Source organism: Bos indicus x Bos taurus, chromosome 29 (genome assembly GCF_003369695.1).
Source record: "Bos indicus x Bos taurus breed Angus x Brahman F1 hybrid chromosome 29, Bos_hybrid_MaternalHap_v2.0, whole genome shotgun sequence".
Lineage (NCBI taxonomy): Eukaryota > Metazoa > Chordata > Mammalia > Artiodactyla > Bovidae > Bos > Bos indicus x Bos taurus.
Genome location: NC_040104.1, coordinates 5,949,171 through 5,970,901, shown reverse-complemented (window position 1 = coordinate 5,970,901; position 21,731 = coordinate 5,949,171). Strand labels below are relative to the sequence as shown.

General features: G+C 61.9%; 1 protein-coding gene across 2 annotated transcripts; it reads left to right on the top strand.

The window, feature by feature from the left end:
* Positions 1-1,199: 1,199 nt before the first annotated feature.
* GRK2 (G protein-coupled receptor kinase 2) lies at positions 1,200-19,860 on the top strand. Of its 2 annotated transcripts, none has more exons than XM_027531721.1 (21): positions 1,200-1,417; positions 11,197-11,273; positions 12,792-12,865; positions 12,995-13,096; positions 13,188-13,262; positions 13,388-13,449; positions 14,210-14,261; positions 14,523-14,614; positions 14,766-14,865; positions 14,948-15,026; positions 15,120-15,250; positions 15,503-15,597; positions 15,670-15,777; positions 16,253-16,319; positions 16,622-16,722; positions 17,311-17,377; positions 17,459-17,554; positions 17,780-17,942; positions 18,098-18,234; positions 18,338-18,448; positions 18,582-19,860. In XM_027531721.1, the coding sequence occupies exons 1-21, from the start codon at positions 1,305-1,307 to the stop codon at positions 18,744-18,746; spliced, it is 2,067 nt and encodes a 688-aa protein (XP_027387522.1). In that variant the 5' UTR covers positions 1,200-1,304; the 3' UTR covers positions 18,747-19,860. The 2 variants fall into 2 exon arrangements, with proteins under 2 accessions (XP_027387522.1, XP_027387521.1); XM_027531720.1 differs by having other exon boundaries at positions 18,335-18,448.
* The last annotated feature ends 1,871 nt before the right edge of the window (positions 19,861-21,731 follow it).

Genomic DNA, 21,731 nt, shown 5'->3' with positions numbered 1-21,731 from the left:
GGATCCTGCTTTGTGGAATCATGATTCTGACCCAGGAAGGGGGTTTTTGGTGCACGGTCCTCAGTCCTGAGTGGGAGTCCTGGGGCCTGGATTGGGTCTGGAGCAGGAGTGGGGATTGGACTAGGGTAAGTCTGGAGTCTGATGCCAGTCATCAGGTCCCAGGTTCATGACAACCTGTTAAGGGCTCTAGGTCCAGTTTGAGTCTTGGTTGGGTGTCTTGGTCCTGGGTTCGTGTCCCAAATTTTTGGGTCCAGAACCCTGGTCTGGTCCAAGTCCAGGCCCAGGCTCTGCCCCCAAGTCCAGGGTTTGGAGTCATGATAGTGGTCTAAGTCGGGGGTGGAATCAAGGTTGGGCTCAGCAACCAAGCTGGGATCAAGGTCATGGTCTGTGGTTGGGATCAGTGTTTGAGGTCCTGGCCCCAAATCTGGATCTGGGGTCCTGTAGGGGGTCAAGGGTCAGCGTCAGGGTCTGGGTGTGAAGGGGGTTGGGTCCAGAATGGTGACCTGAGGTCATGGTCAGTCTGAGATGATGATCCAAGGTCTAGTTCTGGGGGTCCTATTTGGAGTCTGGGGTCAGGAATGTGATCGGGTCTGGTGTCAGGTTTCTGACTGTGTCCAAGGTCAGGGGTCAGGGGTTATAGCTAAAGTCTGAGATCCACGTCCCTGGGAACACATTCTGCAATGCCAGTCTGGGGTCCTTGCCGTGGTCTATAGTGGCCCCTGGGGTCACATTCTGCAATTCCAAGTCAGGGGTCCCGGCAGTGGTCTATCGTGGCGTCTGAGACCCGAATTGTGCCCCGAGTCGTGGTCAATGTCTGGTCTAGGGTCTTCTGCTGGCGAGGGGCCCTGTCGTGTCCCAGGTCAGGGGACAGGTCATGGCCGGTGGGGGCCGTAGGCGGAGAGTCGAGGCCGGGGTGGCCGCGGGGGTCAGGCTCGGTCCAACCCCGCTGCCTCCAGGGGGCGCCGCCGCCCGCCCGGCCGGCCCCTCGCGGGCTCGCTGGCGCTGTGCGCGGCAGGCGGGGCCGGAGGCGGCGGCGGCGGCGGCGGCTCCGGGGCGCGGGCGGCGGCGGGCGGCGGCGGCGGCCCGACTGCAGTCCCGGCGGGAGCCGAGCGAGCCGGGGCCGGGCCCGAGCCGGCGCCATGGGGCGGCGCCGCCTGTGAGCCGCGCCGAGCGGAGCCGCGGGCGCCGAGCGGGGCCGGGCGGGCGGCGGCGCCCGAGGCCGACGGAGCGGCCGGGCCGGGCCGAGCGCGCCGAGCGGAGCGGAGCGGAGCCGAGCGGCGGGAGAGGCCGCCGCCGCCGCCAAGATGGCGGACCTGGAGGCGGTGCTGGCCGACGTGAGCTACCTGATGGCCATGGAGAAGAGCAAGGCCACGCCGGCGGCGCGCGCCAGCAAGAAGATCCTGCTGCCCGAGCCCAGGTGAGGCGGACGCCGCAGCCCCGCGCGCCGGCCCCGCGCCCCGGCCGCCCGGGCGCTGGCCCCGCGATCCCCTCAGCCCCGCGCAGCGCCGGCGTCCGGCAGCCCTGGCCGGACCCCGGCGCCCCCGGCCCTGTGCACCTGAACATCCGGGGCGCCCCAGCGCGGGGGCTTTCCGGCTGCGCGGGCTCCCCGACCCGCCCGGTGCCCCCGGGCCGGCTCTGCCTGCCTCCCTTTCGCTTCACACACTCCGCCTGGCCCCCTTCTCCTTCAGCCCTCTGGCTCCTGCCTTCTTCCCCGGGGGCGCCGTGCACCCCCTTCATCCTCCTCCGGATAGCCCAGGGTACCCCCTTCCCACCGCGGAGTCCCCCGCCTCTGCCTGCCCATCTCCCGGAGCCCGACTGTGTCGTCCATCCTGTCGCTGCCCCGACTCCCAGCACCACCCCCTTTGGGGTTCCACCGGCCCCCACCCTGGCCCCCTCGGGTGGACCCTTCTGTGAGGTTCGGGGCAGACCAGTCTTCCGGGGATCTTCCTCGGTCTTCCCGCGGGCTTGGGGTGGGAATTGAGAGTACTCTGGGGACTGGGGGAGCGGTGGGGAGCAGGGTCCAGTGTGCACCCCATGGCTCTGTCCCTCTCCCCTGGAATTCCTCTTCTGGCAAGAGTCCTGCCTGTGGTACCCCAGGGGTGCTGCTTGCCAGGGGATGTCCCAGCACGCCTGCAGCAGCTGGATCACAGCTGTCTCCTCTCTGTGAGATAACTGACCTGATACCCAAGTTTCACCTGCTCAGGGTTTAGGCGCAGGAGTGGACAGCGTAGGGACGGTAGCTGAGGCTGTCCAGCATGTTATGGCTTCGAGAGTATTTTCCCATCCCTTGAGCCTCGCAACAACCCAGGGGACCAGTCGGTCAGGGGTGGTTTTGTCACCATGGAACAGAAAGGGAAGCTGAAGGCCCAGACATGAGTGGCCTGCCCAGTGTCACAGGTAAGCCAGGGTGGTGCTGGCCACCAGAATCAGGGCTTCTGGCTTGTGGTTCCACGTTGGGTCCACCACTCTAGCCTGAGCCCGGGCCTGGCCATTCTGCCTGAAGAGCCATATGCCCTGCCAGCCAGGACCCTGGGCGCATCCTAGCCGTCCTGGTCTTATGTGACTGTGGGCAAGTCCCTTCCCATTTCTGGGCCTCAGTTTTCTCATCTGTGAAATGTGGATGGTGTGAAATAACGGCTGTGACTCTGTGGCATTCTGAGTGAAGCGGGGCCCAAACGGGCTTGGGAGGGGTGGGTACCGTGCCAACGTCTCCAGTGCTTTTCTCCTGCCCGTTCACTGGGTTTCGGATTGACTGAACACCAGGCCTGGGAGAGGAAAATTGGTCTGCGTTTTGCAAAGGCTGTTAGGGCCCTTTTTTCTAAGACATTTGCAATCAGATTTCTCAAAACAGGAACCAGACTGACTGCCAGCCGGGGGCTGTCCGGGGAGCAGCGACAGTTAGAACAAAAATGAGTTCAGAAATGACAAAGCCACGAGGGAGGAAATGGGGGAGTTGGCCTCTGGGGCGCCCAGCAGCTCTCCTTGGTGGCCACGGCCTCGAGACCCTCCAGCAGGTTGGACTTCAGCAAAGCGTGAGGCGGGGCTTTTTCTGGAACTCTCTGCGTTTGGGTAATCTCGCCCCAGAATGCATTGCTGGCGGTGGGGCCCCGCCTTGGCTTGGCTCTGCAGGTGTTAGAACCCTGAGAAACAAGATGTTCCTCTTTTTCTGTCCCCATTACACCCTTGATATCGACCGCGTTGAAAGGAGTAGTGGTGGAAATCATGATAATTTATTTATTTCTGACATCTGTCATCTCAGCCGATCCAAAAAACCAGCCCGTGAGGTTGGCAAGGTCATGTCTTACATGTAGTAGTTGCTCAAGAAATAGCAGGACCGCGTGGTGTCTGAAAGCAGGGGGGCTGTGAGGTTGAGGGGAGCAGCAGGAGGCCGAGAGCCAGGGGTCAGGGGTCCTCAGGTAGGGTTGCCATCTGGCGGCGCGACCTTGGGTGGATGGCCGGCACCTGAGAGATGCACTCGGGGCCCTCGCCGTGAGCTGAGGCTGGGCAGGGGCTGGGAATCCACACTTTCCACCTCGGAGGGTACGCAGCCCTTTGCCTTATGCTCTGCACACCCCCTGGGGCTGATGCCTCTTGCCCTGAAGATTGTTCTGACTGTATCTTACAGTTGCCAGTTTGCAAAGTGCTTTGTACCCCGTTTTATCCTTTTCACAACCATAGGAAACGGGCACGGCAGGTGGTATTTTCCCACTTAATAAGTCGAAGCATCTGAGGCTCGGAGAGGGGAAGAGACTTGGTTGCAGAGGCGAGGTGGTGTTTGAATTTGGGGTCTCCGGGCTCCCAGGTGCTCTTTCCCCGCTGTGCTTCCTGTCTTCCACACTCCCTTCCGGACCTCTGCGCTCACCCTGGTCCTTCTCTTGAGGAATGTGTGCCAGCTGGCCCCCCATGCCCAGGGAGGGTGGCCTGGAAGCCACGGGGCAGACCCCGCGCCATCAGCTGTCTTGGTTCACAGGGCCCAGCCCCCTCCCCGCCTGGGGTCACGTCTTCCCCTCAGCCATGATGCTGGGGTCAGGGAGGAAGGCCATGGTTTCCCTCAGACAAGGTGCCATTTGGAGCTGTTTGCACCTTGGGGTGGTCCATCTTGGCAGCCTCCCTGTGGCTGGTGCCTGGGTTGTGGCTTGGCTGGGAGCTGCGCTGGCTCACAGCTCTGACTTCTCAGGGCTGGGGAACAGGAGCTGTTGGGCACAGGGCCACTTCGAGTTGGCACAGGGGCCTCCCCTTCTGTCACTCTATAGAATCCAAAGGAGACAGACTCATTTCTCGCCCTTCTGGCAGAGGGAGGCAGCTGTGTGGCAGGAGTCCGGAGACCCGGCTTCTAATCACGCTGCAGTGCCAGCTCACCTGGGCCCTAGGGATACCCCTTATCCTGGCCGAGCCTGCCTCAGTTTCCACCTCGGTCCAATGAGGGGGCTGCCCTTGACCGATGGACCCCCCAACACACACCCCCCCGTGCGCCTTCGGCTCTCAGGGTCTGTGGTGAGTGCCGCTCTCCAGAGAAGCTGCTGTCTGCCTTTCCCAGCAGCGGCCACGGTCCCGCAATGATCGTCATTTGCTTAATATGACCACGGAGGCCTCATGTAATTAATCTCTGGGCTCCTGGCAGAGGAGACCGGCCTGGGCGGTCCCGGGAGATGCCCAGCTCTCCCTGGTGACTGCAGCAGCCCCAGTGGCAGATGTCAGAGCCGGGTGCCTCTTGCAGCCTCTCCTTCTCTTGCCTCTTTCTTTCCTGGTCCCTCCCCCCGCCATGAATTTCCTTCTTCCTGCCCTTTTCTGGCTTCCCTGTCTCCCAGACCCGCGGCTCTTCCTCCACTGCTTCTTCGTTCCTGTTAACTCTTTGCTCCCAGGACTTCCTGCCCTTGGTCTGCGGAGGGAAGAAGCGCAGGCAGTGGTCTCTTGCTTCCTCCTCCCTCCGCTTCTCCATCACCAGCAGAAACCCTGCTGCTTGCATCCTTTATCCCTTACCCAGAACGTTCCGCTCCAGTAGCAGCATTTTCCCACCCTATTCCTCTGCCTCCAGCCGTCCCCCGCCTCCGAAAACAAGATTATCTTTTAGGGCACTCATCCCCTCCAGGTATTCGAAGCTCCCCCCCACCCCCACCCCCACTCTCCCCAGGAATGGGTCTCCAGGACCTCTTTCCCCATCTGTTCTCCTTTCCAGATCATAGGGTTTCACGTTTTTGCCATTAAGTTGCTCGCCCGCCTGCCGTCTCTCAGTAAATGGATTCGAAGGGAGCGTGAGCTTGACAGGTTGGAATCTGTGCCGGGGAATCTGGGCTCTGTCAAGCCAGGAATAACGTGCCCTATTAATGCACGATCAGTCCTTAGTAGTAAACTCCTGGTGACGTCAGGTGTAGGCACAGTCTGGGGCGGCGTTTCCTGCCCGCCGTGGGCACCTGGGGAGGCTGTGCAGAGGGGTCGGGCTGTGTGCACACAGCTGGAGCCTCCAGGATATTATGTTCCTGCCTTGGAACAGACAGCAGAAGCCAAGAGGACCTGAGAGGCTTTGAAGAACACACAACCTCCATCACACCTGCCCTTATTATTACTATTATTTTTGACTGCACTGGGTCTTAGTTAGCACACGAGGAATCTTTGTTGCTGCATGTAAGATCTAGTTCCCTGACCAGGGATCGAACCTGGGCCCCTCTGCGTTGAGCATGCAGAATCTCAACCCCTGGGCCACTGGGGAAGTCCCACACCTGCCCTTCTTTTTTCCCCGTGGTCCCAAGGGACCAATGTCCTCTGCTGATCACAGAAGACAGAGTTATACTCAAGTTATCCCTCATCTGTTTCAAACAGGAGATACTAAAAAATGAGGCGTTTGGCTGCAGACTTTTCTAAGACAGTAACCTGCCCTCTGCATCGCTGCTAACAGGCAGGGTAGTGTCTCGACTGGCTGAAAAGCAGGGTTTCCGAAGTGGGTTTTCTGATGCTGACGTGTCTGCTGCTCTGTTCTCTGAGCAGGGAGGCCATTCTGGGTTTGGGGTTCCAGATAGCTCTCTTCCTGGGAGTGCAGGGCAGGGAGCCCTGGAAGTTGTTCCGGGTTTGTTGTCACGGGCCGAGAGCAGTGAGCAGCGGGGTGCGACAAGGCCACCGGAGCGTCTTTTCCCGCGAGCCGTCACTTTGTGGCCGCCATGCCTCGGTGGGCTCGTGGGTGCGGTGCCGCATGGTGTCATTTCTCTTCCCTGGCCCCGGACTTGTCCAGAGCTGGCTGATTCGGCCGCTGTTTCCCATTTGGTATGCGGTCCTTCCTCGAGCTCTGAGGATGCTGTCAGCCCTGAGGAGAGTCATTGAGCAATATTCATCAGAAGCCCCCGAGGACTTCCTCATACCAGTTGGCACCATGGTGCCAGGTTTCCTGGAAATGCCCCAGAGGAGTGCCCCGGCCGTGGCGACAGCCTCTGGTCTGCTGGCTTGCTGCCGTCTCTCCCAGAGCGTGTTGCTTCCTGGCGTGGCTGCCCCCGAGTGCAGAGCCCCCAGGCCAGCTTGCACCGTGGCTCTAGCATGCTGTCACCCAGGAGCACAGGAACCGTGGCCCCTGGCCCTGCCACGTGCCAGCTGGGGCTGCCCCAGCCTGATCGGCACCCACAGCCAGGATACAAGTCCAGGGTCCCCTGGGACCCTGCACCCAGCTCTCCCAAAGAGGCTGGGGGAGGCCCCCGCCTGGTGGGGGCCCCTTTCTCAGGCGGGGACTGGACATTTTCTTGCCACTGGCTTGGTTGGGACTCAGGGTGTGCTGCTTCTCAGCTTCTTCTGTTCTCTATTTCCTCACCATCAAGATGAGCATGTTTGCTCCTGACCCTGAGGTCCCTCCCCATCCACAAAGGCTGCGGTCTGTGACCGAGTGGGCGTCATCTGGGAGGCCACCGTGCCACAGAGCGAGGGACTTAGCTCTCCCCTTGAACCACGTGGTGCCAGAAAGTGCCGGAAGCTCTCCCGCTCAGCCCTCACCCTGCCGCCCCATCACCCCAGCCCGTGCTGGGGTGGGGGGCCGGAAGTGCTGTCTCCCCGGCCTCCGGGCAGCTCCTACCCAGGGGCCCTTGCTCCTGGCAGGGCAGGTATTGGGCTCTGCCCACGGGGCTCCCCGGGCTGGTCTGTGAGCAGAGTGGAGTTCTAGCCCTTCAGGCTCGGGGAGAGGCTCACAGGCGCAGCCCTGGGGAAGGGTCCCTTTGTAGCCCCACTCCCTGAGGACGTGGCAGCTGTGATCAGATTCTAGAAGGGGGGCTCCCGCCAGGAGAAGGAGGCCCGACGCGATAGGCCGCGTTCTCCTATCGCCGTGCGCTCTCTGCCTTTCTCAGCGGTCAGCTCAGTGCTGGCGATTCAGCGTTTGTTGACATCCTCATTTTACAATGGGGAAGCTGGACATTTAAAGTCTGTAACTTGGCCTGGCCTCTGGGAGGGGGGAAGGAAGAGCCATTTGAAGCCCAAGCCTGGACACCAGGCAACTGCAGGAACCAGGGCGGCCGAGCCCCTTCCCCCCAGAGGCTGGGAGGCGGAGGGTCCTTCGGGGGCAGGGACGGAGGAATGATGCAGGCACGGGGCTCCCCTGACAGTCTGACGTCCATCTGGGGGCCCGCATGCTCCTGGATATCAGAGTCATTGACCTGGGTGGGGTCAGGAATGCTGCTGTGGGCCCATCGCCACTCAGACTCTGCCAGGAAACAAAGGTGACCCAGCCCAGGAGGCTGCCACCGCCTCCCGTGCCAGCCTGTACTTGCCACCCTGGCAGGAGCGTCCTCCACGACACGCTTTCCTAACCTGCCAGCTCCCTGGGCCCCAGCCCCGTGGGAACAGACAGGAAACCCTAACGTTGCCGCCTGGAGGCCTCCCCTTCAAGGACTGCCGAGGTTGACCTCGTGTTTGGTTTGGGTTAGGGCTGGGGGGTTGTTTATTTTATTTAGAAAACATTTTTTTCTTTTTAAGGAAGAAAGTGAAGTGCTGCGGGCTGGGAAGAATGCTGTGGCCATCCACTCTGTGCGGTCTTCTGAGGGAGGCGGGGTGTAGCTTGCTGTGCCCGAGGCCCAGCCGGCAGCAGGCAGAGCCCCTGGGAGGGAGGAGGAGGTCTGTGCCCGGCATGGTGCCCAGAGAAGAGCTGCTGGCTCCGCTGGCTCTCAGGCAGACCCTTGGAGAGCCTGTTTCCCTGGCCTTGGTGTGTCCAGCCTACAGGGCCCCGCAGAGGGAAGTAGAGGCCCTGCTCCCAGCTGGGCATTCCCATCGTGTGCCACCTTTGCTGAGCCTGGGCCAGTCCTGCTGGTTCCTGGGGGGTGGGGAGGAGCTTCCCCGTGACTGTTGCAGAGGCCATACCCAGCTGCCCCATGGGGTCATCTGATAGGCTGGTGTCGCTCTGCCTGTCACCCACACCTACCTGTCTCTGGACATGCCCCTGACCACCCCTCTGACCGTCCCCCTCCGTGGAGGATCAACATTCTGTGATACGTCTTTCTTGCTCGTTACCATCCCCTTCCATAGACCAAGAGGTCCTGAAACCCAGGAATGGGATGTGGACACAGAGACCCAGGAGCTGAACCGCAGAGCGGTTGAGGGCCCAGCCCTCCTGTCCGCCTCCCAGGAGAAATCTGGCCCCCGTGGGATCCCCGGGGCCACACACCCCTACCTCCTGGCTGCTTGGTCTCGTGGACCTGCTGAGCCTCCGTTACCTTGGACTGGGCCCCCCTGCTGTGCTCCGGCCAGCACATCGCCCAGCCTGTGTCCTCGTCCAAACGGGAGGCCCTGAGCTGCCCCCTGAGCTGCCCTCCGCCAGGCTGGGGGCCCGAAGGGATGGGCGCACGCTGCGGCCTGCAGCCTCCCTGGGCTCCCATCTCTAGTTTGCAGGCCCGGGGCAGGGGCTGGATCTTGCTCAGTGTCACAGATTTTTAAACTCCTGATGTGTGTTAAGTGCTTGGGGGGCTTTTGGGGTCGGGTCTCGCTTCCTGAGTCCCTGCAAGTCCCACAGGACCAGGGAGCCGTGTTCTTGGAGGAGGCTGGTGGTGACTGTGAGTAGGTATGTGGCCCCCAGGAGGGAGGCTGTGCCAGCCTGGCTCAGGGCCACTGCCCAGCCTTGGAGTCCCCACGGCCATGGAGGGTGTCCTCGCTTTCTGGGACGGAACCGGCTCTGAAGTGGTAGCTCAGGGCCACTGGGCCCCTGGCCCTCAGCTGGGGCTCTTGTCTGTCGGAGTACAGGATGGGGACACAGAGGGCCGTCTGGGTCATCGGCACCCTGCTCTCCTGGTGGAGACAGTTCTCAGGGAGGGTCACAGGGCCTCCGAGCTCCTAGGATTGCGGCTCCAGGCCTGTGCTCACAGTGGTTCTGTGTGTGCCCGCATTGCCTTGGGTGGCTCGAGTGCAGGCAAGGGCCTGGCCAGGTCAGGGCTGGACCTCCACCCTGACCCCCTCAGAAGGGAAGGGCAGGAGTCGCCCCACCTGCGAACCTAGGTTAGGGCTAGGGCCTGGGCAAGGTCTGCTGGTTACGCTGGCCTTCTGACCTCAGGCCCCCTCTCTGATGGGGCCTCGAAAACCCCAGCTGGTCTTGTCAGTTCTGTCCATCCGTCTATCCGCCAGCCCCAGCCTCCTCCCACCCCAGCTGGTTTCAACCCTCCTTCCTGGCCCCGTGTCATCAGATACCTGGGCTTCCCCCCGTGGTACCTCCAACAGAACCCGTCCACTCACCCGCCGCCCAACCGAGCTTCCCAAGTGTGGTCTGTTGAGCCTCCTCCCTGCCCAGTGGCTCATCCCGGGCCAGGCCTCCCGTGCCTGTCCCCACATCCACCACCTGCCCTGGGCTTAGCCACCTGTCCACATTCTGTTTGCATTTGAGGAACCCAGTGAGGTTCCGCCTCCTCCACGCGACCTCTCCAATGGCCTAGAACGTTCTTTCCTGCCTGAGTCTCCTCCAACCGACTGGGCCCCACGCAGTTTGTCTCATGTTGTCTAATTTCATGGAATCACAGATGCAGGACCGGTGCCCTGGGTGGGCCTCCCCGGGGGGCAGGGCTGCATGGCGCCTTCCAGCAGGTGGTGGGCAGCAGGGCCCTGTGCTGGACTCCACGAGACAGGCAGGGATACGGAGACGTGGGCACACAGCGTCCTTTTCACCTGTGACCTGCTGATGGCCCCCCCATATCCTGAGGCCCTATGAACATGTCGAGAGCTAGGTGGGACCGCAGCCAGTGGCTGGGCGGGACGGCAGGTGGCCCAGGAAAGGAGAGGAGGGGAGACCAAGCTGCCACTGAGGCATGAAGCCTGGTCAGGTGTGACTTTCCCAGAGCGCTCGGTGTTGGGGGTGAGATAACCGGGGGCGGGGAGTGTGATAACCTGGGCTTCCGCGGTCACAGGGGCAGCCCCCCTCCTCCGCTGCCCTGGAGGCAGCTCAGGGCCAGGGGTCTTACTTTAGATATTAGGGACAAGGGAGCTGAGGCCTGACTTTTCCCCCCCCCCCCCAATATTGAAATATAATCTACATGGCAGAAAATTCATCATGCTGAAGTGCTGAAGTCAGTGGATTTCAGTACATTTACCGTGTTGTGCAGCCCTCATCACCGCCTAACTCCAGAACATTTCCATCACCTTATAAAGAAACCCTGGCCCATTAGAAGTTATTCCTCTTTTCTTCTCCAGCTTTTGACACTCACTCATCTACTTTCTGTCTGTAGATTTGCCCCTTTTGGACTTGTGGTATAAATGGAATCATATAATGTGTGGGATTTGGTGACTGTTACTTGGTGGAACACTCTGAGGTCGGTCCATACCGTGGGGCACACGTATACCAGCCTTTCACTCCGTTTCATGGTTAACCAGTATCCCGTTGTGAGGATGGGCTGTATTTTCGTGATCCATCATCTGCTGATGGGTGAGGCCTGGCTTTTGAGGTTCGGCCAACTCCCTGAAGCCAGCACAAGGAAGGGCTGGGACCAGACTTCCGAGCAGCCACCTGCTGGTCACCCTAGCTTTGGAAGACGGAGCTTTGGTGGGCAGACAGGCTCCCTCGGGTCCCACTGGTGTGACCCACGGTCAGGTCCGACAGGGTGGCTGCCTTCCTGGAAGGGAGCTTGACACCCACCGGCAGTGCCCTCCACTCCGGATTCCGGGGGAGGAAGCAGCCACCCTCCAGGGGAGCAGGGCCAGCAGGCCTGGCAGGAGCCATGGGGGCTCTGGGTCACCCCCGCCCCCGCTGTCTTCCAGCATCCGCAGCGTCATGCAGAAGTACCTGGAGGACCGGGGCGAGGTGACTTTTGAGAAGATCTTCTCCCAGAAGCTGGGTGAGTATGGTGGGGGCTCTGCCAACCTGAGCATCCTCCCCACCTCCCGGTCCGGCTGCCAGGCCAGGGGGTGGGGGCAGGAGGCCCCTGGGGCCGCCTTTGTGCGGCACCCCAGCTGACCAGGCTGTGTGCCCCCCTCTTTGCCAAGAGATCTCCCGTCCACCATGGGGGAAGCACAGGGCAGCAAGCGAGCCCCGCTGCTGGTGGCAGGGCCGGGACCCAGCGTCTCCCAGCCCCTGGCTGTTGCTCCGGGAGGCCCCTGATGCGGGGTGGGGGCCCAGCAGTCTTCCAGGGCCGCCAGGGAAGTTCCTCCTTTGGGGTTTTTGTTTTCGAGAGTTGCAGCTTCCCCTTGGCGCAGGCACAGCTGCTGGGGCCGTTGGTGGAACTGACAGGAAGGGGCGGGGCCCTTCCTGTGGCGCCTGCCGTGCTGTGGTCGCCCCCGCCCCCATGGCCCTCTTTGTGAGCAACCTGCGCTGGCAGGCCCCTGGGCTGCCTCCTCCAGGGCCCCGGCCTTAGAGGTGGGCACCCGGGGAAGGGGGCGGCGGGGCCCGGGGAAGCAGGCTCGGGCCACACATAACTCTGACTCGGCCTTTCCGGGACAAGGGACCTCGGCTCTGAAATGGGAGTGGCCTGGCCCAGAGGTCAGGCTTAGGGAGTCTGTGTGTCAAGGAAGCCTGCAGCATGGGTCCCCTGCCTGGGCTGTGTGACCTTGGGCACATCGCTGCCCCTCTCTGAGCCTCACCTGAGAGCTAGCATTCTGGAGCCCCACTGCGCAAGACTGTTGGACAACAGGCCCAGGTGCGGTGGTGGCGATGAAAAGCCCCTCACCCACTGGGAAGCCGAGGGCTCGCATTCCTCAAGGTCCACCGTTAAAAGGCCCATCCGCCCTTACCAGAAGCCGTGGCCGAGAGCTCTGGCAGAGGGGATAGGGCCCCCAGAGGTGTGCACAGTCACCCGGCTAAGCCTGGGCACCCATGTCAGGCTACAGGGAGTTGGGACCACCCTTCCTTCTGCTGGCCCTGCAGGGCTGCTCTGGGGCCCGGCCCCTGGCCTGAGTCCTCCAGGGTCTCCTGCCCACCTTTCCTGCAGCCCGTCTCATCCCCTCCTGTCCCCAGAGGCTGTGCTCTCTGGGGCCCTCTGCTCGCACCCTCTGGCCTTCCTTCCCAGGACCTGCCGCTGGGCAGAAGAGCCCTGAGTTCTACTCAGGTTGCCATGTACCACCTGCCTGACAGGTCTCCCTCGGTTTCTCCCACTGGACCTGCCGCCCCTGTCCACCTGTTTCAAGTGGCAGCTGTGAGAGCCAGCCTGATGATGGACGGGGGGTATAAGGTCCAGGAGTCTCTTTGGTTGGTGGTGACCTCCGAGGCCACCTTGCCCAGCCTCCATCCGGGGCAGGGACCACCTCTGCCACCTCCTTGGCCAGTTCTGCCCAGGAAGCACCAAGCCCACACCTACCACCACGATGGCACGGCCTCTGTGGGGCTATGACTCAGCCTGACACAAAACACTTCCTTTCAGGGTACCTGCTTTTCCGAGACTTCTGCCTGAAGCACCTGGAGGAGGCCAAGCCCTTGGTGGAGTTCTACGAGGAGGTGAGGCTGGGCTGGCCTGGCCCTGCTGCACGTGGGGAAGGGAGGGGCTCGGGCTGCTTTCATTGGACCTGTCAGACAGTCCCGTGCCCCGCTGGGCCAGGGCTCACCTGTGGGGATCTTGTCCTCTAGATCAAGAAATACGAGAAGCTGGAGACAGAGGAGGAGCGCCTGGTCTGCAGCCGAGAGATCTTCGACACGTACATCATGAAGGAGCTGCTGGCCTGCTCACATGTGAGTGCCTGGGGCCCGGGTGCCGGCCTGGGCGTGGGGACGGGAGGGCTGGCCCCATGGAGAAGTCACTCGCCTTTCCCTCCTTCCCCAGCCTTTCTCGAAGAGCGCCATCGAGCACGTCCAGGGCCATCTGGTGAAGAAGCAGGTGCCTCCGGATCTCTTCCAGGTGTGTGCTTGGCTTGTCCCTGCTCCCGCCCAGCCCAGCGGGGGTCCCCCGCAGGCGGCACAGGTCCTGGAGCCTGGTCGGCTCCTGTTGTGGCTCAGTCACCCACCTCCCACTCCCTCCCTTAGCCATATATTGAAGAAATTTGCCAGAACCTCCGAGGAGACGTGTTCCAGAAATTCATCGAGAGGTGAGAGCGGGGCACGTGCAGGAGCAGAAGGTGGGAAGAGGCCGCTCTGAGAAGGGGTGCGGATGCCCTGGAGGAGAGCAGCCGGCCTGCTTCAGTGCCCAGCGTGTGGGCATCTGGACCTGTCTATACCCCAGTGCGGCGACTCCTAAGGTGTCGCCACTCCCCCACTCCTGCCCCACCCTTCTCAGCACTAGGCACCTCAAAGCCCACCCATGTCTAAAGGGAGCGAGGGACCAGCCATGTGTCTTTCCCCCCATGGAATATCTAGCCCCTTGCTGGGCCCACTGGGGATGAGAAATATCAGGCTGGTGGTAAGGATGGGCACAGGAGGACACACTGCCCACTCCTCTGCCCCCTGTGGCCAGCCTGGAAGGTGTTCCTTGATGTGTCCCAGCTGCCCGGCCATGGCATAGGGGCTTTACCGGGAGTGAGTGGTGTGTCACTGGATGTATGCGAGGAGGGAAACGAGATGAGCCTAGTTGTGGATGTGGTAGCAGGAAGTCGGGGTCAGATGGGAAGATCTCACCTTGAAGTTTATCTGATCCAAGCAGAAACCCAAAGACCGATAACAGTGCTGGCATTGCCGGGAGGGGGGTGGGGGCAGCCTGGTCTGGCATTCTTCCTGGCAGGCCCGGAAGAGGACCCTGAGGCTTGGGAGGGAGCCCAGGCAATAGCAGTGGGTGGGGCCAGCTTGCCCCCAGCATCAATTTCACTCACTTTCTAAGGCTCAGCTGAGCTTGGGTTCTTTCTTCTCTTGCAGCGATAAATTCACACGATTTTGCCAGTGGAAGAATGTAGAGCTCAACATCCACGTGAGTGGGCTGGGTGGGCGTGCAGAGCCCTCTCCCTGCTGCTCCTCCCCAGGGCCCCTGGGCGGCGGGGGGAGTCTACCTTCAACCCCCAGGGGCGGCTGTGGGGTTGGTGCTGGAACCCCAATGCAGATGGTTCCAGGCAGGGTGGCACTTGGGAAGGGTGACGGTGGCCCTGGGTCAGGGGCCTTGGGGGAACCCCCTGCTGCTCCCGGGTTGGGGCCTGGGCAGCCTGCAGTGACCCCCCGGCTGCCACCCCCGCAGCTGACCATGAACGACTTCAGTGTGCACCGCATCATCGGGCGAGGCGGCTTCGGTGAGGTCTACGGCTGCCGGAAGGCCGACACGGGCAAGATGTGAGCACCGGGTCCACTGCCTCGGGTGGGACACCTGAGCGGGAGGCGGGCCCCCGGGGGCGCCCTGAGGACCGCCCACACCCCACTGCGCCCCTGGGCCTGCACTGAAGGTGCCAGTGGACCGACTGAGGGACCGGCCCCTCTCCCACAGGTACGCCATGAAGTGTCTGGACAAGAAGCGCATCAAGATGAAGCAAGGGGAGACTCTGGCCCTGAATGAGCGCATCATGCTGTCGCTCGTCAGCACCGGGGTGAGCGGCAGCCCGCCCCACCTCGGCCCCGGCTCCGAACCAAGCGCAGTCTGCGCTGACCTCTTCTTCCACCCCCTCCTAGGACTGCCCGTTCATCGTCTGCATGTCATACGCCTTCCACACACCGGACAAGCTCAGCTTCATCCTGGATCTCATGAACGGTGAGTGCCTGGCCTGGCCCCAGGTGGACCTCGGGGCTGGGGGCTGGGGTGGGAGCTGAGCGCCCCTCCCCCCCTGCGGGCTGCCTCCCTCAGGCGGGGACCTGCACTACCACCTGTCCCAGCACGGGGTCTTCTCCGAGGCCGACATGCGTTTCTACGCCGCCGAGATCATCCTGGGCCTGGAGCACATGCACAACCGCTTCGTGGTCTACCGGGACCTGAAGGTGAGGTGCCGCCCCGCCCTCCTCCTGCCGTGGCTCCGCCACTGTATGTCGCGCCCCGCCCTCCTCCCGGCCTGGCTCCTCCCCTCTTCATGCCCCGCCCTCTTCCTTGCCTGGCTCCTCCCTTCCGCACCCCCCACAACGCCCCCAACCCAGGGCCCTGTCTCTGGACACCCTTACCTCTAGACAGCCACCCGGCTGGCGTGTTGCCCCGCCGGGTCCTGTCCTGAGCTGCTCACTGAGCCTCCTCCACAGCCGGCCAACATCCTGCTGGACGAGCACGGCCACGTGCGCATCTCAGACCTGGGCCTGGCCTGTGACTTCTCCAAGAAGAAGCCTCACGCCAGTGTGTGAGTGCCCCAGCCCCACGCCCTCTTCCCGCACCCTCCGACCACCCACTCATAGCCTCCTTACTCCGCCAGGGGCACCCACGGGTACATGGCTCCCGAGGTTCTACAGAAGGGTGTGGCCTACGACAGCAGCGCCGACTGGTTCTCCCTGGGCTGCATGCTCTTCAAGCTGCTGCGAGGGTGAGCAGGCTGTCCCAGGGCGGGTGCACAGGACAGAAACAGGCTCTCCCCCAGGCCAGGAAGGAGGCTGGGGTTGGGTGGGGGCCCCCTGCCGCCTGGCTGACAGGGGTGGCACCATCCCTGGCTTTGGCAAGGATCATTCATGGGCTTCCCAAGTGGCACTGGTGGTAGAGAACCCGCCTGTCAGTGCAAGAGATGTAAGAGATGCAGCTTCGATTTCCGGGTCAGGAAGATCCCCTGGAGGAGGGCATGGCAAGTTCAGTTCAGTCGCTCAGTTGTGTCCGACTCTTTGCAACCCACTCCAGTATTCTTGCCTGGAGAATCCCCAAGGACAGAGGAGCCTGGGGGGCTACACTCTATAGGGTCGCACAGAGTCAGACATGACTGCAGTGACTTAGCAGCAGGCACTCATGCAGCCTGCCTCAGTTTGCACATTCCCGTTCTCTGACCTTGGACTTTGGCCCTTCTTGCCCAGGCATAGCCCTTTCCGGCAGCACAAGACCAAAGACAAGCATGAGATCGACAGAATGACATTGACAATGGTGCGTGGAGGGTACCAACCCGGGCTGGCTGGGTGGAGCTCATGAGGGGCCGTAGTGTAGCTGGGGTCTCCTGTAGGCATCAGGGTCTCGGCTGCCAGCAGCCCACCCTCTGGCCTCTGGCCCCGTTGGCTCTCCCTTCCCCACATTGTCAGAGCAAACATGCCTGCTAGGGGCATCTGGAAGCTCTCCATCTGCCGGGGGCCTGCACCCGCCTGCCACTGCCTCACGCAGCCTCAGGAGGCCCAGAGCTGTGATGGGGGCCGGGGTGGGCCTCTGCCAACATCCCCTCCTCCTCCCTGCAGGCTGTGGAGCTGCCTGACTCCTTCTCCCCTGAGCTCCGCTCCTTGCTGGAGGGGCTGCTGCAGAGGGATGTCAACCGGAGGCTAGGCTGCCTGGGCCGAGGGTGAGTGCCCGCGACCCCGGCCATCACCCCAGGCCTTCCCGCCCTGCTGGGTGATGTCCACACTGCGTGTCTAGGCCTCTGCAGGGGTTACTGGGGCAGCCTGCCCGAGCCTCTGCCCGTGTCCCTCTGAGGACAAGGGCTGTGTTTTGTCACTGGAGCCCCTCCACTCCGTGGTCCCAGCCTCCTTGGCAGAGTTCACAAGTTGGGGCTAGGGCAGCCCTGCCCATTGTTCCAAGGTGGAGGGTGCGTGCCGTACAGCTGCTGGGGGTGGGCGCAGACCCAACAAAGATAATGTTGCTAATGATGATGACAGCAGCTTTCTATGTTTATTAAACATTTACTAAGCACTGGGCGTGATGTTGCAAGATTCCCAGTATTAAACTCACCACAGCCCTATGCCGTGGAGACTGCTGTTCTCCCCATTTTAAAGATGAGGAAACAGGCTGAGGTTTAAGGAACTTACCCAAGGTTGCAGAGCCAGAGCGTGGCTAAACCAGCAGTTACACCTAGGTCACCTGTCCCACAGCCCAGACCTCGCCCCCCCCAACCTGGGTGGTGCCAAGCCCCAGTGATGCTCTCTTCCCACAGGGCCCAGGAGGTGAAGGAGAGCCCCTTCTTCCGTTCCCTGGACTGGCAGATGGTCTTTTTACAAAAGGTAACAGCCCAGAGCCGGGACCAGGCGGGGTGCTCGGGAGCCCCTGCTGGGTGCTGATGCCTAGCCCCTGTTCCACCACAGTACCCTCCCCCGTTGATCCCCCCACGAGGGGAGGTGAATGCAGCCGACGCCTTTGACATTGGCTCCTTCGATGAGGAGGACACAAAAGGAATCAAGGTACAGGGCCTGGCCTGGCCTCCCAGCCCTGAGCACGGCTGGCAGTGTCCTCCGTCCTCTGGCCCTATGAGATCCCCGTGCCAGCCCCATCTGCTTGGTGGGCCTCGGCTCCTCCTCCCCACACGTCCCCGGGGGTGGCCATTGGACCAGACCACCATGTTCCGGGCCCTGCAGCTGAGCTGGCCTGTGGCTGACAGCCGTCCCTTCTCCACCCTCTTGGTGAAGCTACTGGACAGTGACCAGGAGCTCTACCGCAACTTCCCCCTGACCATCTCGGAGCGGTGGCAGCAGGAGGTAGCAGAGACTGTCTTTGACACCATCAATGCTGAGACGGACCGGCTGGAGGCCCGCAAGAAAACCAAAAACAAGCAGTTGGGCCACGAGGAAGGTGAGGGTCAGCAGCTGCTGTGGGCGCCCACTTCCCCCTCTAGAGATGGGAAGCAGGCTCAGGTTCAGCCGGGGTCCCTGCCAGAGAGCAGCTGATCCAGGACTCAGACCCGGCTCGTGCGGCCGGCTGAGTTCTCTCTTGCTCTCTCGCGTCAGACTACGCCCTGGGCAAGGACTGCATCATGCATGGCTACATGTCCAAGATGGGCAACCCCTTCCTGACCCAGTGGCAGCGGCGGTACTTCTACCTGTTCCCTAACCGGCTCGAGTGGCGGGGCGAGGGCGAGGCCCCGGTAAGGAGCGGCCGGGGCCCTGGAACCCCTGGGGGTGGGCGGGCCAGCCAGGGGGTGGGGGGGCAGTCCCAGGCCCTCACCGCCCGCTCCCGCCCTGCAGCAGAGCCTGCTGACCATGGAGGAGATCCAGTCGGTGGAGGAGACGCAGATCAAGGAGCGAAAGTGCCTCCTCCTCAAGATCCGAGGTGGCAAGCAGTTTGTCCTGCAGTGCGATGTGAGTGGGGACTCGGGGTGGGGCCGGGGCAGGTCCAGAATGGCTGGGGCGGGGTCGGATGGGGCGGGGCCAGAGTGTGGCTGGGGCGGGGCCAGACGGGCCGGCTCCGCCTAACAACCGGGTGTGCGCGCAGAGTGACCCAGAGCTGGTGCAGTGGAAGAAGGAGCTTCGAGACGCCTACCGCGAGGCCCAGCAGCTAGTGCAGCGGGTGCCCAAGATGAAGAACAAGCCGCGCTCGCCCGTCGTGGAGCTGAGCAAGGTGCCACTGATCCAGCGCGGCAGTGCCAACGGCCTCTGACCCGCCCGCTAGCCCGGTCGCCCTCCTTTTATAAACCTCTAATTTATTTTGTTGAATTTTTATTATTTGTTTTCCCGCCAAGCGGAAAAGGTTTTATTTTGTAATTATTGTGATTTCCTGTGGCCCCAGCCTGGACCAGCCCCCAGGGAGGGGCCCGCTTGCCTTGGCTCCTGCTGCCACCCACCCAGCCACTGTCCAGCCACCTCACCCTGCCCCCAGGGGCCTCCGCTCCCGGTGTCTTCCCCACACGGGGAGAGCAGCAGCCCCCAGCGCCCTCCCGCCCTTCCCCAGGGATGGTCGCCTGGAGTTGGGCCTGCCGTCCCCTCTCCCCAGCTCTGTGCCCACAGCACAGCTGGGTGGCCCGGCGGCTCCACCCAGGGAGGCTGCAGCACAAGGAGGCTACTTGAAGCTCCCACCTCGGCCCCTCCTGCATCGACTGGGACACAGGCCTGCACTGACCTGCCCTCCAGCCAGTCGGTAGATAAGGGAGCCTGTGGACTCGCTGAGCCCAGGGCCTCCCACGTGACTTAGGCTCCTGCACCCTTTCTTGGGAAGAGCCCCCGTTTCACTGGCGGCCTCCACGTGCACTTTCCCTGGACACAGTGGGACCTGGCCAGGAGGGTGGCATTGGCAGTGGCTGCTGCTGCCCCCACCCCAGTCCCCTCTTCTTCCCACCCAAGCGCCCAGGCTCAGGGACCACAGAAAGGCACCTTTGGGGCTGTGCCACGCTGGCCTTGATTGGCCCTGAGTCCCCTCCCCTGGGCTGGGCAGGGCCTCTTCTGCTCAGAACCGTTGGGGACTGGCCTGGGCCAGCCGGACAGCACAGTGCGAGGGGCGGGTGGGGCAGCCCTCCCCACTCCAGGTTGCTCAGCGCGCCCCTCGCTGTCCAGCCCCACGTCCTGTCAGTGCCACCACCCCCAGGGCGCCACCTCGCCCGCAGCATGCCCCCTCGTGCCAGTCGCTGCCGTGTGGTGTCGCGCCCTCCCCCGGGGCTGGGTCAGCAGGCCCTCCCCTCCCATCTACACTCCCCGGGGCATTCCTTTGCCGATTTTTGAATGTGATTTTAAAGAGTGAAAAATGATACTATGCGTTTTTATAAAAAATAGTGCCTGACTCCTTGGCTATGTCAGACTCTTTTTGTGCCCGAGGGTCATTTTCAGCCTCCCCCAGGGGTGGGGCCGGAGGAGGGAAGGTCTTGGTGGCGCCAGATCTCCTCCGCCTTCAGGGCAGGCACTCACAGCCTGGGGAGGGGTGGGAGTGGCTCGCACCCTGCCTGTCCCATCCTGGGGGACCAGAAGGGAGTCTTCTGCCCACTGCCTGGGAAGCAGGAGGAGGTGCCTGCAGGTTGGTGCTTAGTGTCCTGTTTGGACTGGCCGGGCATCTAGCCCGCTGGGGCCCACACTGAGGGCACTGCTGTGGACAGATGAACACCTCTGCCCTGGGGGCCACACACGCAGCCTCCGGCCTCAGCCTCTGGCTTCAGCCTAACCCCTGGCCTTGCAGCTCAGCCTCCAGTAGAGGTCCCTGAAGCCTGAGCAATCCCCCAGCACCAGGCTTCACATACCCAGAGGCAATGTTCAACTTTCTCCGCACACCTCTGCTGTCTAGGCCCCCATGGGTGATGTCGCTGCTGCCCTTTCCATGCAGGGCTCTGCTGGCAAGGACTCAGGGCCCCAAGGAGTCCCGAAGGAAATGGCTTTTGAGCTGGGCCTCCAGCACTGGGGTGGACGAGGTGGGGAGGACATTTCTGATGCAGGGAAGGGTCCAGCGGTCAGGAGTGGCTCAGGTTGGCAGCAGTATTGTGGGAAGGAAGCAGGCCCGGGAGGCCCTGAATGCCAGGCTAAAGCCAACCCAGAGTCCAGGGGCACCTAGTGACTGCAGCACAAAAATGGGAATGGAGATGGAGTCTGAACCTGGATAGGCTCTCGGGAATCCTTGAAGGTTCTGGACGGGCTGGGTGGTGACTGGACGGCTGACTGCAGAACTAGTTGCTGGTTACACGTGCAGGGTGTTCAGAAGGAGACGAGTCAGGGAGCCAGGGGAAGGGGCCGTGATTCTGTCCAGGGAAGAGATGGCATAATGACGGTGGTGGTAGTGCAAAGAGGCCAGATGGAAAGAACGTGGCCCAGCGGGAAGGGGCAGGACTTGGGGACGAGAGAGGTTGGAGCCCATGATGGTACACCAGGAGGGCCCTGCTGTCACTCAGAGCCACGATAGGGAGCAGAGCTGGCCAGAAGGGAGGAGGGTGGACGTGGCTGCATGTGGCTTGAGACCTGCTGATGGACTGCATGGGCCTTCAGGCACAGAGGGGTCCCAGAAGGAGCTGAAATGTGGTCCTAGAGGTGGCACCAGGGTGACATTGGAACAGATAGGCTTTCAGCTGGGAGAATCCTGATTTGGGAGTCAGGAGGAGTCCTGGAAAAGGTTTGAGAAGACAACGACATTAGGAGTCAAGGACCGGTAGGGAGTTGTGTTCAAGGCTGCAGAAATCAGGACAGGCTGGGCCTGAGACAGTCCAGTTAGATTTGGGGTGAAGAGGGCTTGGGGATGGGGTAGCACTTTTTAAGGAAAGTGGAGGCTAGAAAGAGCTGCAGCAGTGGTGGCCGGTAGGGCCTGATTATATATATATATTTTTTTTTATTAAAAAAAATTTTTTAACACCAAAACCATTTGTATTGGGGTATAGCCAATTAACAATGTTGTGGTAGCTTCAGGTGAACAGCAAAGGGCCTCAGCCATACATACACATGTACATATCCATGCTCTCCCAAACCCTCCCCCATCCAGGCTCGCACATTACACTGAGCAGACTTCCAGATGCTATGCAATAAGTCTTTGTCAGTTATCTATTTTCAATATAGCAGGGTGTACATGACCTTCCCAAAGTCCCTAAGTATCCCTTCCCCCAGCAACCATAAGTTTGTCTTCTAAATCTGTGAGTCTCTTTCTGTTCTGTAAGTTCATTTGTATCATTTCTTTTTAGAG

What these genes read in the sequence shown, in the direction of transcription:
- GRK2 (XM_027531720.1), top strand. Translation starts at nt 1,305, where the DNA reads ATGGCGGACCTGGAGGCGGTGCTGGCCGACGTGAGCTACCTGATGGCC. An exon ending in ATGTAGAGCTCAACATCCAC is followed by an intron (nt 14,262 to 14,522) that starts GTGAGTGGGCTG and finishes CCACCCCCGCAG; the next exon opens with CTGACCATGAACGACTTCAG. An exon ending in AGTTTGTCCTGCAGTGCGAT is followed by an intron (nt 18,449 to 18,581) that starts GTGAGTGGGGAC and finishes GTGTGCGCGCAG; the next exon opens with AGTGACCCAGAGCTGGTGCA.